At 53.4% G+C, this 14988-nt stretch overlaps 1 protein-coding gene across 1 annotated transcript in view; it reads right to left on the bottom strand.

Annotated features, from left to right (window-relative positions):
* The window catches only part of HDGF (heparin binding growth factor), a 30858-nt gene extending 17032 nt beyond the window's left edge, over positions 1 to 13826 (bottom strand). Inside the window, exon 1 of the mRNA XM_077841706.1 lies at positions 13502 to 13826. Within this exon, the coding sequence (XP_077697832.1) occupies positions 13502 to 13588 (87 nt within the window). The 5' untranslated portion in view covers positions 13589 to 13826. The remainder of the gene's footprint in view (positions 1 to 13501) is intronic.
* Positions 13827 to 14988: the final 1162 nt, after the last annotated feature.

Below are 14988 nucleotides of genomic sequence, written 5' to 3'. Positions count from 1 at the left end.
TAAAGTCCTTTGATATCCACGGATGACAAGTCCAGCATAAGAGCTAAGTGCTACTGTATTAAAGTATCTTCACACTCCCTCACCGCCCTCCACCCCTCATAATAATGGATTTCATTCCTCCCATCTTCCCCGGGAGGCCGGGGAAGGATTATCCGCAATTTACAGATGGGGAAACTGAAGCACACAGTGACCAAGGCCCAGATTTTTAAGGCCTTGCAGGGCTCAGCATGGCAAACTTAACGCATTGAAGAGCCTAAGTCTCAAGTGCCTAAATCTATTTTGAAAATGAGGCTTAGGCTCCTAAACCCGTAACATTTGCAACACTGAGCATAGCAATGCCTCAGTGCCTTTTAAACCAGAGCCGAAATGATTGGCCCAAGGTCCAACAGGGAGTCCACAGCAATACCAGGATCTGAACCCAAGATATCCTACTTCCCACTCTAGTGCCCTACCCGCTACCCTCCTTCCTACCTTGGGGGGCGTGTCTGTGACTCCTGATATCACAGCATCCAGAGCTCTGCATCTCCGCCACCCGCCTTTGTCCTTAACAACCAGTGGTGCCCGCAGTCGTGCACACGTGCAGGGGTGCCAATCTGCCTCAGGCCCCCCATTTGAAAGCCCCCCGCAAACCATCAAAGGGAGAGACGGCTGGGCCAAACCAGGGCCGTGCTGTGACCCCACATGCCAAGTCGCGATGTCCAGGGCGGGGAGCCAGGCCCAGCCCTGCGGGATAAGAGCCACTCCTGCGAGGCGAGTGTGCTTCAGTTGTGCGAACCATGTGAAAAAATGTCTGGCAGGGCAGAAGCTCAGTGGGGCGACGCTTGTTGCTTTCCCCCACCGTTCTCCTCCACGGCACCGGGGAGTCCCACCCACCCAGAGTAAGAGGCCTGGGCTGCGGGAGCGGGGATCGAACCCAGCTCAGCTGCCTGGCGATGCAGGGGGCAAGTCCTAAGCTACTGCGCCAGCCGCCGCTGCCCACCCACACCAGACAGGCTGAACCCAGAAAGCTCGGTCATACGGTCACGTACGGACCGGGGAGAAGTGACTCAAGGCTGGTGACTAATCGAACTTGCCTCTGTTCAATGAGATGGCAGACAATAGGTAAGCTTCCCTGTCACCGCTCTGCGTGTGCCCTCCAATCCCGCCCCCAGCCCCCTCAGCCCTTTCCCTGCGTGAGTGTGGCTCTCTCAACTTGCAGTGCCCCTGCTCCCCAGCCTCTGCCCTGCCCACCTCTGTCCGTGCCCTCTCAAATCCTGATTTGCAGCCCCCCTGCTATTCCAAGCCCTGGGTTTCCCACCCCTGCAACTGTGCCCACACTCCCCTGGGCCTCCCCTGATTCACAAGCTGTGCTAGGAGGCTGAGTGTCTGCAAAGTGCTTCGGGATCCTCAGATGATCAGCTAGTCTCTGTTTTGCAATATGAAAAGGCCCCATTGCTTCTGCTGCCCAAGCAGGAACGTGCCAGGCAGCAGCTGGTGATGGGCCGGCCCCAGCCAACCAGCAGCCCCAGCACGGCTGATGCGGGTTGGAATTGGTTCCCTAGCCTGATTCGATAGGACAAAGGTCAGGCCCGCCCTTCCACGCAGCTGTCACGCCCTAGGCTGTGCTAGCGAACTACAAGATCACAGGGTTTAATCTTTAAGAATTTGTGTTGTGTGGACCGCCTGCCTGCCTCTCCCCACCCCAACCCTCCATCTCCGATATGAAAACCAAATGGGGGAGTGGGAGCTTGGCAAAGGTGTCCCCAGGTCTCAGACCCGCTTGGGAGCAAGCTGTGACTAATCTTGAGCAGCGATGAGAAAGGAACAATGAGTCAGAGTCACAGCAGGCTAGCTCCTGATGCCATACACCCCGACCCAATGAGGACAATGCTGGCCCACAGCTCTCCTGGGGAGATTGAGACCCCAGGCCCTATTCTAGTGTTTGCACCATCCCGGCAGCATAAAGGAGCCTTGGTGTAAACACGTGATGGGCCAAGAGTCTGACCACCCCCACCCCAGGGTCTGACTGACCTAATTCAAACCACACGGTACCCTTGGGAGATAGGGATTACACCCACTTTTACAAGTGGGTAAACTGAGGCAGCGAGGGGCCGAGCGACTCACCCACAGTCACTTATTCTGTGTATTGCAGTGGCATCTCGAGGCGCCATGTGAGATCAGGGCCCCATTGTGCTGGGCACGGCCCAGACACACAGCAAGAGATAGTCCCTGCCCCAAAAAGCTGAGTGTGAAAGGACGAGACAGATGGAGGGACGAGAGACGAAACGGAGACAGCAAGAGAGAGGAAGCCACTTCCCCGAGGGCAGTGGCAGAACCAGGAGCAGAACCCAGGGCTCCTGGTGCAGGACCCTAACCACTAGCCCACCCAGCCTCTCCCAAAATAAGAGTCGATAGCAGAGATGGCGCTGATTCTTGGGATTCCCTCTCCCTGCCTCCCCCAGGTCCGACCACTGGTCAGCACAGCATCCTTGTTCACCTTTAATCCCACTCTCCCAGCGCATGATTCAAGAGGAATCTGACTCCACTGGGCTTAGGATCAGGGCCTTCGCAGACCCCACTGCCTTCAGCTGGTGTGGCAGTCGTAACAAGGTGTTCCCCCCCGTCCCCAGAAGCATCAGTGGCCATTTGCTCCAACTCCTCCTCTCCCCGCCTCCCCCCCCCCCCCCCGCGAGTGTTGTTATCCCTCTTTCCTCCCAATCCTCCAGGGCCCTGCCTCCTTGCGCAGCCATTTACTCCAGCACCACGCGAGTGAGAGGCATTGGCACCCCGACCCAGGAGTCGCTGTGTGCACGAGGCACGAACCCCAGGGGGCACCGGGGCTGAGAGACGACGGGTGACATTTTCAAGAGGGTCTAAATGACTCCGGGCCCTGGGATCCAAGCCGGGGAATTGCCCAGTGCCCTTGTCTCCCTGCAGGATCAGGCCCATCAGGGAACAGCAGGAGATGCACCTGGCTTGGCTGTCGCTGATAGCGCGCTCTGGGCGAGAGGGAATATCACCAACACCCACCGCAAGGCCCTAGAGCAGCGTAAAGGAGCCTGGGTGCAAAGGAGAATCAGGCCCCTGGGGTTTCATGTTTACATTTAATCAGCAGGAAGGTCAGGCAGCAACCCAGCTGCGGCATGCAGGCTCTGTGCAGGGAGAGGTCGCAATAACCCGGGGCTCCTTTATCTTTTCCAGAGGATTGCTCACCCTGCTTGTGCTCAGTGGCTTTCCCTGGGCCGACTTTCTCCAGCTCCCACTTTCACTTTCAGCTCCCAGTCGCGGCTCTTCATAGGGGACGGGAGTCGAGCCATCAGCGCACTGGGGGTCTCTCTTCCACCGCTTCTTATGGGAACTCGGGCATAGCTCTTCCCACCCCAGGCCCATGCCTCAGTTTCCCCACTTGTAAAATGGGGGATCGTGACCCTCACGGGGCACACAGTGAAAATTCAGACGGTTGCTGTAGCAGTGCGACAGGCGGACAATGTTTGTTACCTAGAGTGTCGGGGGCAGGCCGTATGGCCTAATGGCTAGAGCGCTGGAGTGGGACTCAGGAAACCTGGCCTCCCTGCTGGGTGACCTTGGGCAAGTCGCTTCCCCTCCTGTCCCTCAGTTTCCCTTCCCCTTCTTGGTCTCTCTTGGCTATTTAGATTGTAAGCTGGTTAGGGCCGGGGCGGTCTCTTATTATATGTCTGTACAGCACCGCACACAATGGGGTCTTGGCCCACGAGTGTGGCTCCCAGCCACTACTGCCATGCGAATGGCAAAGACGTGCCCCACTATCCTCTGCCGGATGGAATTTGAGCAATTCAGTGGCGTGTCAGAGGCCCTAGACTGCACTCCGCAAGCGGGTGATTCTCCCATAGCTCAGAACAGGAGGCTGAGAGTTCTGTCTCTGTGGCTTCCATGCCATGCCAAGAGGCCATGGCAGGGAATGTGATCCCAGGCTTGGTACCGTAGCATTTTTAGCATATGCTGAATCCTTGAACGCCAGAGTCCCCACTTTAGAGAGAGGCCGGCTCCCCCAGCAAGGGATGCTGCTCTGACAACAGCCCAGGGCCCTGCCCCGAGAAACAGGGCTGTGCGGGAGGGAATGTGACAGGCCTGAACAACAGGACAGAGAAAAGAAAATAAGGCTGTACTCCCTCTCTGCTGCCCGAGAGCCCCAGACATCCCCTCAGCCAGCCTGGCATGCGACGCGTCTGCATTACTGCACGTCCCACACACTGGGCAGGGGGAGGGGGCTGGGCTGGCTCTGCAGAGGGGCACCTGGTGGATTGGAGCAGTGAGCAGTTTGGAGGCTCCCAGCAATGCAGAGAGGAGATGGGCAAAGCGAGACCAGATTAACTCCCACGGGCTCTGGGGCAGTATCTGCTCCGTGTGGACGCACCGGTTGAGGCATCCACACAGTTGGCCTCTGCACCTCCTCCTCCAAGCAGCACCCCGACCCTTTCCCGGATCACGCCATGCGAGGTGAACAGACATCCACCAGGACAGGCAGAGGCTGGGCTGGGGGCAAACACACTCATGTCATCTGCCTTCCCAAGCAGGACTCCAAACCAGCTCTCTCGGGTGGATGGCAAAAGGCTACTTGGAGAGTCATGGAGCTCCCTGCGTATGCACAGAAAACCAGCCAGGTTCTAAACTCAGTGTCAAGCCAGAAAAATTCTGGAATTAAATCAGCATCTCCGAGATCGAGATCCAGATGGAAAATCTGTTGCAGTCTCATTTATTGAAGAGAACTTCACCCCAGAATTAGCGTCGAGTGAGAATTTCCCAGCCGGGCTTTTTCCCACTGGAAAACACTGTTGCATTGAAATGGAAACTTCCCGCGGGAACACAGTGACTTTGACAAAACATCAGGGTTTTTTGGGGGGTGAGGTGGGGAAATCAAAACAAAGCATTTCGATAAGATCGTAATGCTCAATTTTTGCCATCTGCAGAAGAGAGCATGTTGACTTTCCATTTTGAAATTGGACAGCCTAAATTACGGTTGATGTTATAAGCGATAATACAACGAACATTTCCACAAAACAAAACCCGTGAAAATTCCTTTTTGCGGGAAATTCGGAAACTCCGATGCCGAACGAAAGCCAGCTTGGAAGTCACGGAAGAGACAGTAAGAGGAAGAGCCAGCCCGGGCCTGAAGAAGGCCCTGAGATTGGGCACCGTGCCATGGGGGAACAGAGGCTGAGTGAGGCCTTCAGGGTGATGCATTTGAAGTGCTGGGTGTGCATTGAGGAGACGCTGCCCATGCTGCCCGTTCCCCCGGGGTCTGGGGTGGTGTCACTGGTGTGGCCGACCCAACTGGCTTCCTTGGGGTGTTTGCTGGTTTTCTTTGGGCAGGAGGTGGGCCAGTGAAAGCTAAGCAAGGTCCGCCTCACTCTACGACTGGATGGGAAACCCACCGTCCTGCTGGAACTGGTACTGGTGATTCAATAGGACCCATGCTGTCCCCTGGAGTCGGTACGAACCTCCCCCTCAGCCACAGCGCTGGAGGAAGCAGTGCGTGTGACTCAATAGGGGGCGCTCCCTTCGTCGTCGGCGCTAGGGGTGGGTTGGGTGCCCAGTTAAACGCAGCAGCTCTTGATCACAGCTGATCTGTTAGGCCGGGACCTTAATGTGGGAATCCCAGGCACATTCAGATCCCATCTCCTTAACTTACCCCCCTCATTCCGGGCTGATAAGACCCTTCCTCTCATCAGTCAGAGAGAGGAAAACGCTTGGGAACGTATCACACTGGCAAAGCCCAACAAGACTTTATTACGGGGGGAATTTCCAATAGCAAGGCAACGTGGCCAGATCCACCCACAATCCTTATACCAGTATCAGTGCATCAGCTAGGGGCGTGATTTTCTCACCCATCTAGTTATACCAGTGCAACTCCTAGCATAGACGCAGCTACACCAGTACAAAGGTACCTGAGCCCAGTTTAATTTATTCCCCTTCCTGTACGGGACTAAATCCCCCAGTTTAAGCACCTTTATACCAGTATACCCGCACCCTTGCTGTACCGCTTTAACTAGACCAGAGTCATTACAAAGGTTCTGCTGTTTTGTGTAGACAAGGGCTAAGCAATTTGCCCAAGGTCACCTTTGTGCTCCCCAGATTCCAGGGCCCCACTGCCAATCACAGCAGCCTCAAGGCTGCTCTTATTTAACACTCTGTTTCTGTGCCCCCCGGGAAGCAGGGAATAGCCACAGTGCAGGGTTACGACAGTCCCACACCAGCCAGGGGGTTCCCCTACTCAGGGGGCAATTCTCAAGGGGCCATTTCAAGCCCTTCAGCTGCCAGAGTGGCCTCAGCATCACTGAGGATCAGGGGCCCCCCCAGAGGCACAAGGTAACAGACCTATCCCAGGTGGATCCAAAGCTAACACGGCTGGAATCTGGGAGTTCAGCCCCCGGCAGGGTCTCCCATGGAAGCCGCTGGGAGCCAAGAGCACTCAGCACTACGCCGAGGCACGCTGTACCCTGCAGAATCGGGCCCATAGGCTGCTCAACCAGACCTTTGCGGCAATCAGTGGCCCCTGGCTACAGCCGAGCCTCGACTTGGTCCAGGCGGGGCCACTGCTGCGCACCAGCCTGGCTAGAAAGCTGCCCTGCCCACCACCGAGAAGGGCGTGGCTCAGACAGCGTTATCCAGGAGGGCCTGGCTGCTGCAGGGGGCAGAAGGCAGCGACCCAGGGGCCCACCCTGGAGCCGCTCCCACTCCAGCACCGCACCCAGCCTCTGTGCTTGTATCTGGAGCGAAACGTCAGCACTCGCCCTGCAGGCCAGGATAGACGGGGCGAGGCTGGTTCTGCACTCGAGGCACTTGCCTGGGAGAGCCAGGTTCAATTCCCCACTCTGCCAGACGCCACATGCCCCTGGGCAAGTCCCCTATCGTTAACAGATGGGGAAACTGAGATTAACCAAGGGGAGGCAAGAGGAGGGAATTCAGGTGACTGCGGGCGGTGCACAGGTAGCCCGAGCGTACGGCGACGCAGGGCAAGACTGGAAGCCAGAGAGGACCACGGGGTCTGTCTGAGTCCGGCAGCCACAATAAAAAAGCCCCTTTATATTCAGCCAAGCCCTGTCCTTTCGCTGCTTCTGGGGATGCAGCTGCCCCCTTGTTCTGATGGCGGGGCCGAGACCAAACCTGGGATCCCGGTCAGAATTTGGCAGGCCGGGTTCCGCCTCGCTCTCGAAGGATCGAGAGAGAAGAGAGCCCCGGGGGCGTCGCTGCAAGGAGACAGCCAGGGCCTGGGTGCCGATTTAGATGGCGTTTCCCTTTAAGAGGCTCCCTACTAGTTTCTTGCCTTTCAGAACAAATGGCGCGGCCCGCAGAGACCAGCTCCTTAAAGCGGCAGCGGAGCCTGGGGCCTGCAGCAACGAGGCCACCAGGATCCGGTTTCTCGTTTAAAGAGGCAGGGCGCACAAGCAAGGAAGCGCCAAGAACAGTTGAAGGGCCCGCTCCTGCAGGGTGCCAAAGATCCACCTCCTCCCCGCACAACCTCAGCACCGAGGAGCCCTGTGTGCAGCCAGCAGCATGAGCCTTCTACTTAAGCCTCTTGGGGCCACGATTCTGAAAGGTGCTGAGCACCTCCCCCGGCACTTCTCCCCCAGAAGGATCAGGAGCAAACCTGCAACACCTCCTCTGAATTGTCTGTAAATAAATAATGTGGCTGTAATTAAGAAGGGACTTGGATCCCATAGCTGCAGAGGGGGATGTCCCTAAGGTCGGGAACGCAGAGCGACTGCAGCAGCTGTGTGTATCCCTGTATTGCTACCTGCACCGATAGGCCCCCACGGAGACCAAGCTCCATCGTGCCAGGGGCTGCACAGACAGAGGGAGATGCAATCCCTGCTCCGCAGAGCTGGAATTCTGAATCGATACAACCAAGGTCTTAAAATCAAGAGGAAGAGCGGCTCTGTGCTTAAAGAGCTGGGCTACGAAGATCTGGCTTCTATGCCCATCCCTACCACTGGCCTTCTGGGTCACTGTCCCTCTTGGTGCCTCAGTTTCCCCTCCAACTTCTTGTCTATATTTAGATTGTGAACTCTTTAGGGCAGGGACGGTCTCTTATCACACATACATACAGTGCCTGGCACCATCTGTCTTGGTCGGGGTCCCTAAGTGCTACCATAATAGGTGTAATGATTAGTATGGAGAACAAAGGCGCAGAGAGATGGAGCGACTGGACCCAGCTGAGCCTGGAAACTGAACTTTGATCTCTTGAGTCCCAGGCTAGCACCTCAACCCCAAAGCCAACCTTCCCCTCCATCCTTTAGGTTACAGATATTATTTCATGGGTTAGGTTTGTTTGGATTTTTTTTTCTTTTAGGCAGTTGGGGTGATGACGGCCATTTGGTGGGCCTTTCAAAGCTGCCCGAGTCCCATAATGGCAACTGGGAGCTTAAACCCACTGGGGATCCCGATAAATCTCAACCTAAAACGAACAAGACATGTTCACAATGAAAGCTGGTCAGTCATATTAATTACAGTACAGCCTAGGGACCAGCCAAGAACTCCATTGTGCTAGGCGCTGTACAGGCTCCCAGAGAGCTCCCGCTCTGAAAGAGCCGATGACCTAACTGAACTATGATCTAAATAAAATGACTTTCAAGCAGTCCCCCTGGTCACGCCTCCCTCCTGTTTATGCCTCTCTAGTTTTAATTGATTGATTGTCTCTTTAGATTCCACTCTCACCTGATTTAGACCCTGGGTTTTTTGCACAAATGCACCAGACCAAAACACATTAAAAAAAAATCTTAAAGGTTTAAAGAAATTGGCCCATTTTTTGTGTGAGCAACCCTGCTCGGTTTACTCTCACAAGTAATGGGATTATCTGTGGGTAGGGTGACCAGATAGCAAGTGTTAAAAAAATCGGGATGGGGGTGGGGGATAATAGGTACCTATATAAGAAAAAGCCCCCAAAATTGGGACTGTCCCTATAAAATCGGGACATCTGGTCACCCTATCTGTGGGAGTAAGGCCAGGAGTATCTGCCCTTCCAAGGCTGCATCCTGCAGAGATTTCCTGCCCTGACTAAGGATTGCTCGCTGGCAAAGGAGGTGCAGGATATTCCCAGTGCTTACTACCAGGAGCAAATCTACTGGGTCCTATTCCCCACTGCCCTGAAGCTTGTCGGGTTGTTTACACCAAGGCAAACAGAGAGCAAAACACTGTGGCTGTGATGTGGGAGCGTTTTACATCACTTTGCACTGGTGCGAACGGCTGCACAAGGCACAGGGAACAGAGGATCCGGCCCCCCACCTTCACATGGCTGTGAAGGGACAAGCTTGATCCTGCCATCAGAGAAATAATCGCCCGTGAGCTCTTCGGGGCAGGGCATGTCTCTCGCTGTGGGTCTGTGCAGCACCCGGCACAATGGGGCCCTGACCGGGGCCTCGAGCTCTTACTGGCCTACAAACAATAATAATAATAGAGCGGTTCTTTGTGTGCACTGCGTGGATCACATGCCCAATATGAAACCTGCCTGTGTTCCCCTCCTCCCCCACGCACTCGTTTTATAATTTGATCTGCAGGGAGCTCAGACAAGCTGGCTCCCCCCACAGAATTCCCAGCGGAAATCTCAGCGCCCGATTCCCAGTGACACGGCGGAGAGGCCCGCTTCGCCCCGCCCTGAGGCACGTCAAGGGGTCTTAAAGTGGGTGCTCCTCTAATTCACCCCTTCCACACACTCCTAGGCCCCTCTTCAGAGGGGAATCAAGCCCCCAAGGCCACACGCAGCCAAAGGGAGAGATTTTTCCTCTCCTGAAGCAAAACTCCAGCCGGGAACGAAAAGACACGTCCCTTAGGGAGGTCCCAGAGAAACGCAGTAAGCCTCTCACGCTCCTTTTTGGCAATCCCCTTAATCAGGCTGGGAGAAACGTAACAGATTCGAAGAGCAAAATCCATGCTCCCCTCAAGCCAGAGATCAAAAGCCCCCGAACAAGAACTCGGCCCATGCTGCCCCCTTCCCGTCCCCCCAAACAACACCCCCCCCCCACGCTGAAAACATTCTGATTCTGAGGATCACTTGTTGGCTCCTCCTCGAAAAGCTGCTTTCAAACACATTTCCAGGCCAGAGCCAAGTTATAATCCCCCTGCCCCTCCCCCCACACGGTATGAAACCAAACAGAAGTAATTCCACAAAAGCCAGGAGGGAGTGGGGGGGGGGGGGGGGAGGCTGTGCAAAACTCGCTTTCAAACAAGCTGCTCTTTGGGTCGATTTTTCCATTTGAAATCGCTTTCGTTTTCAGCCTGTCCCGTCTGCACCGAGGAGGAAGAGGGCGGGGGCAAATCCTCCAAGGAAATTTTAAACTGCATCATCAACCGCTTAAAAATAACCAGCAACGTATTCTGAAGCAAGAGTCTGTCTTCCCCACCCTCTCGCTCCGGAGCAACTGGATTCCTGGCGAAGTCTGTCTCTTAAAGACCTGGAGCTGGCTGCCGTTGAAGTGCATGGCAAAGGCTCTTGCTGTCTTTCTGTAAGAACCCTGGATCAGGCCCCAGGGAGCCCAGATAAAGCAGCTAGGAAAACCACCCCCTCCCCGGGCAGCTCCTGCTGCAGCCCCTGCTCACACCTATGTCTGGGGACATCAGCAGGGCTCAGGAGAGCGAGGGTGGAGGCCCCAATTCTGCAAAGCGTTGGCACATGCTTAAATCCCCAGCTCTCAGTTACGTACGTGCGCCAAGTACTTTGCTGAATCTGGACTTAGGCCTGCACACCAGCCCAATCTTACTCCTGTTTATTATTATTAAACGACGGCAGTATGGCAGAGCCCAAAAGCCTGGATCAGGACTTTGCCATTGGCTTGGATGGGCCTATCCCGGGGAGCAGCAGAACACTCCCCCAAAAACGCTCCAAATATTTATATTGATTTTTAAAACATTGCTGTTCACACACGCTCCAACCAGCCCCACCCTGGTTCCAGTTCAAACAAGGGCAGAATTCCTGCCAGCTGCAACAGAATCAGGCTCTCTGCACGGACCTGGAGAGGCCCCGATCCTGAGATGGGAGCTACGCCAGGGGTCCAGAGGCGCTGATCGGATTGCAGAATCGGGGCAATCATGTAGGAATCCCACTTTGCAATATCCAGCTGTTCGGACACAGCCAGTAACATCAAATCAGGCTCGTTATGAAATAACAAAGTACTTTTAACCTGAGCAGCACCACTTGGGAGTGAAATTAAATTATACCCAATGCACGACTTCTTTGGCACCTTAACCCTATGACTGTGTAACCCCATTCTGTACCAGTGCAGTGCGACTGCATTATAGGGTTTTGCACTGGTGTATCATCACCCATGTCGTTCCACTGGGGTACAATTCCCTAGCCCAGCCTCACGGTATCCGGCACACCACATGACTCTAAGGACCCCACATGTGCTCGGAAATAACACGTGGGACTTATGTTACAATCAAGCCACACACACAAAACAGGGCCCCGATGCCAATAAGGGAATCAAGTGGTCAGAAGTCTGAGCTTGTGGGCCTAGGACCCAAGTCTATTAATAGAGTTTCACTCGAACAGAGGCACAAAAACTAAACGAGGTCAAAATAAGGAGGAAACATCTGATCTGAAGTTCTGGTTTGTTTTTTTCCGCCGTTAGTTTGAACTAATGAAGAAAACACACGTCCACGTTTGTGTTACCAGCTTATAAGATATGTCGTCTGCAGGCCTGGTCTGACAAACCTCCCCCCCAAAAGCAGGCAACAGACCAGCACATGTGCTTCCAGAATTACCCCCGCATTTCCTAGCTGAGCCAACACAGCTTCGTAGAGAAACTTTCTTAGCACTAGCTGGGCATTTGCTTTTTAGTACCGTGCAAAATTAAAATTCCAACCAATCACACGACAAAGGAACCCCCAAAAGGGCCAGATCCTGAGCTGGTGTAACACATGGGCACTACTTTACACGATCTGGGGATTTGGCCCATAGGGCCCAGGGCACCTAAATGGAGCTACTGTGCCTTTAAATTAAATTTACAAGATAAATAAACAAGAACCCTTAAAGCTCTGACAAAGACGGCAAAAGCAGTTACCAGTGACCCCCTGACTATAGCCTTAATTCTGTTTGGAGTCTAATATTACAAAAATAAAGAAGAGCTCTGTTTGTTGCACTGAAGATGAAATATGACAATCCCCATTGGTACCCCCTCCAGTTCCCCTCCTCCCACTAAAACACAACAGGGAAAGTCTAGTTTCACTTACTGTCTCCAAGGAGATTAGCAAAAAAATGCAGGAGACCCTCCTAGCAGGAAACTCTGAATACAACCGGGTTCACTTTTTAAACAAACTGCATCATTAGCAGGCAATAGACCAAGTGATATTTATTTTTAAGTTGCAGCCGCTTTTAGCGCTGATGGAATAATAATGCACAATCATAGAAAATATGGAGAAAGGTGCAGTCATATAAAGCAGCCACAAAAACCACAATGTATATATTTATTATAGTCTACTTTGACTCCCAGCTACATGTGTATGAACTAATTTTTGTTCCCAGAGATGTGTACTGCACAGCATGAAAACAGACAGGACCATGTAAACACTCATGGAGCACTAAAAATATCCATCTGGCTTCCATATATCTACGAGCTTTTGTTTCAGAGCAATATATGTATTGTCCAGCATGAAAATGCACAGGGCAGCATATATAAACACACATTAAAACAAAGTAATAGATTAACCTAGTTATAAATCTACGTCGTTTCCTATCTATTTATTATATGGTCTAATTGCAGGTTTTGCGCTCACACAGAGAACAGCATATACACTGAATTTCTTTTTTCGGTATAATTTATCTGACCTGATTTCACACAAACTATATGAAATACACCTCTCACGTGGAAGCTGAAATTCGATCCTATGAAAAATGGCTGAAAAGAGAGATGAAGAAACTACAAAACCTGAAAGCCAATATTACACTCTCTTGGGCATAGGTAAAATTGAGAGTTATACAGATAATCTTAGGGGTTATAATCCTTGGAAAGCAGGGCAGTGGTCCACTTGTAATCTGTAGGCTCCCGGGCCCTGTTCTATCCCAGTTTTTACAGTGTTATCCTCTAATCTCTGTTTTCCGGGGCTAGTCTATATAGGTTCCCTGGCTACGTTTAAATTTCAGATCCACAGAGGTTTATAATCTAAATCTCCCTCCCCAGGTGGTGCCCCACTTCCAGGTCTCCTGGCCCCCATACCTATAACCTAGCCTGGGAGTTTTATAATCCCATGCACGGGCTGCGTCCCACTCCAGATCCCCAGGCTCCCTCCCAGATCCCCAGGCTCCCAATAATCTAAAACTACGAGCTCCCACGCCCGGCTCAACGTGCGCTCTGCCCGGCGGGGGGTGGGTGGGAGCAAGCCTGGGCCAGCCGGGGGCGCTGAGCCTGGTCGGCCTTGCACCCCCCGTGCAACGTGCAAAAGCCCGCGTTATGCAACGGAGAATCCCATTGAAGGGGGGCAGTGTCGACCCCCCTCCCTTTGCACACAGCCGCCCCCCCCCCAGCCCCGATCCCCCTTGCAGGCTCCTTACCCTAGCAGGCCAGTGGGGGTAGCCCTTCATCTTGGCAAACACCAGGTCCCCGCATTTGTACTCCTTCTGCCTGTTGGACCGGGACATCTTCGCCTTGAGCGCCAGGCTGCTGGAAAGTGGGGGGGGGGGTGCGGGCTTAGGTAGTGGGGGAGGAGGGTGAAGTTTGGAGGCAAACCCCAGCGATCCGGCGAGCGGCTCTCCCCCACCCCTCCGGAGAGCAAGCGGCCTGGGGGGGGCTGGGGTGGGGGGGCAGGGGGACGGGAGCCGGTGGTGCTAGAAGCAGGTTGGCTCCCGGGAGACGGGTCGGTGCCCCATGCAGTTGTTTGTGTTTGAAATTCAATTGCTCCCTCCCTTCCCCACCCCCCTTCCCGGTGGATGCGATCGGAGGCTCGTTTGCTGATGCCTCGTCCCAGGCACACCGCTTGGTGTGAAGCTCCCCCCCTAAGGAGGAGCAAAAAGCCGGGGGGGGGGGGGGTGCAGTCAGCAGGCTGAAGGCGCAGAACTCAGAGCGAACAGATACAAAGTGAGGGGGGGGACTCGAGAGAGACTCCGGCCTGCAGACGGTCAGGTGCGAGCAAACACAAGTTGCAAAGAGCGAGTCCGTCGTTGCTACATTTGTCTTGTAGCAAAAGCAAATATTCCTAATCACCAAGTATCCAGGGAAGGGTGGCTTCCGGGGAGGGATCTGGCTACAGTTGTTGCAAATCAATAATTGATAGTTTAAAAAAAAAAAAATAAACAACCACAACAATCAATGAAGTGTCCAGCTCCCAGGTTGGGGAGGTGGAATCCAGCTACCCTTTGTCACGTTGTCAGACAATTATTAGTCCTACAAATACAGCGTCCAGGTGACTTCTTTGGAGGTTGGGGGGGAATATTCAGCTAGATTTGTCTTGTTGCAAACTAATGACAATACTTATTAAAGTATTTAGCCGGGCAGAGGGGGGGGAGCCTCCAGCTAGAGTGGGCGGGGTTGTACCATAATAATTAGCTAATGACAAAATATCTGGCTTCTAATGAATTATGAACAATCTGGCAAATGATTATACAGGATTTTGGTCCACGGTTTTCAAGGTAAAGCCACAAATATTCAGCAACAGTTTCCTCTCTCTTTGCCTTGGAATTAACTCAAAAGCTGGCCCCCCAGTCTTGCAAAAATGTGTACACCTGCTTAACTTCACATATGTACCAACCCCACTGCCAACAACTGAATTTATGCCCAGGCATAAAGCTAAAAGCATGTGGCCGTCATCAGGGCCTGAGCTGATTTCAACTTGTCGGCTGCCCTGGTCTTGCAAAGAGCTCTGGAACAATTTGCTGGGTCAGGCTTTTGCTTTAAATCCAGAAAAAAATAATGTAGTTAAGATCCCCATTTCCGCAAACACTTAAGCACCCAGATAACTTTCCATTTGTGAGTAGCTCCACTGAGTTAACCGGGGCTTACAAAGTGTATTTAAGTTACTCACTCATGTCAGTGATTGCAGGAG

The sequence above is a fragment of the Eretmochelys imbricata genome, chromosome 24 (genome assembly GCF_965152235.1).
Source record: "Eretmochelys imbricata isolate rEreImb1 chromosome 24, rEreImb1.hap1, whole genome shotgun sequence".
Lineage (NCBI taxonomy): Eukaryota > Metazoa > Chordata > Testudines > Cheloniidae > Eretmochelys > Eretmochelys imbricata.
The sequence above is the reverse complement of the archived record's forward strand: the minus strand, read 5'-3'. Positions and strand labels throughout refer to the sequence as shown.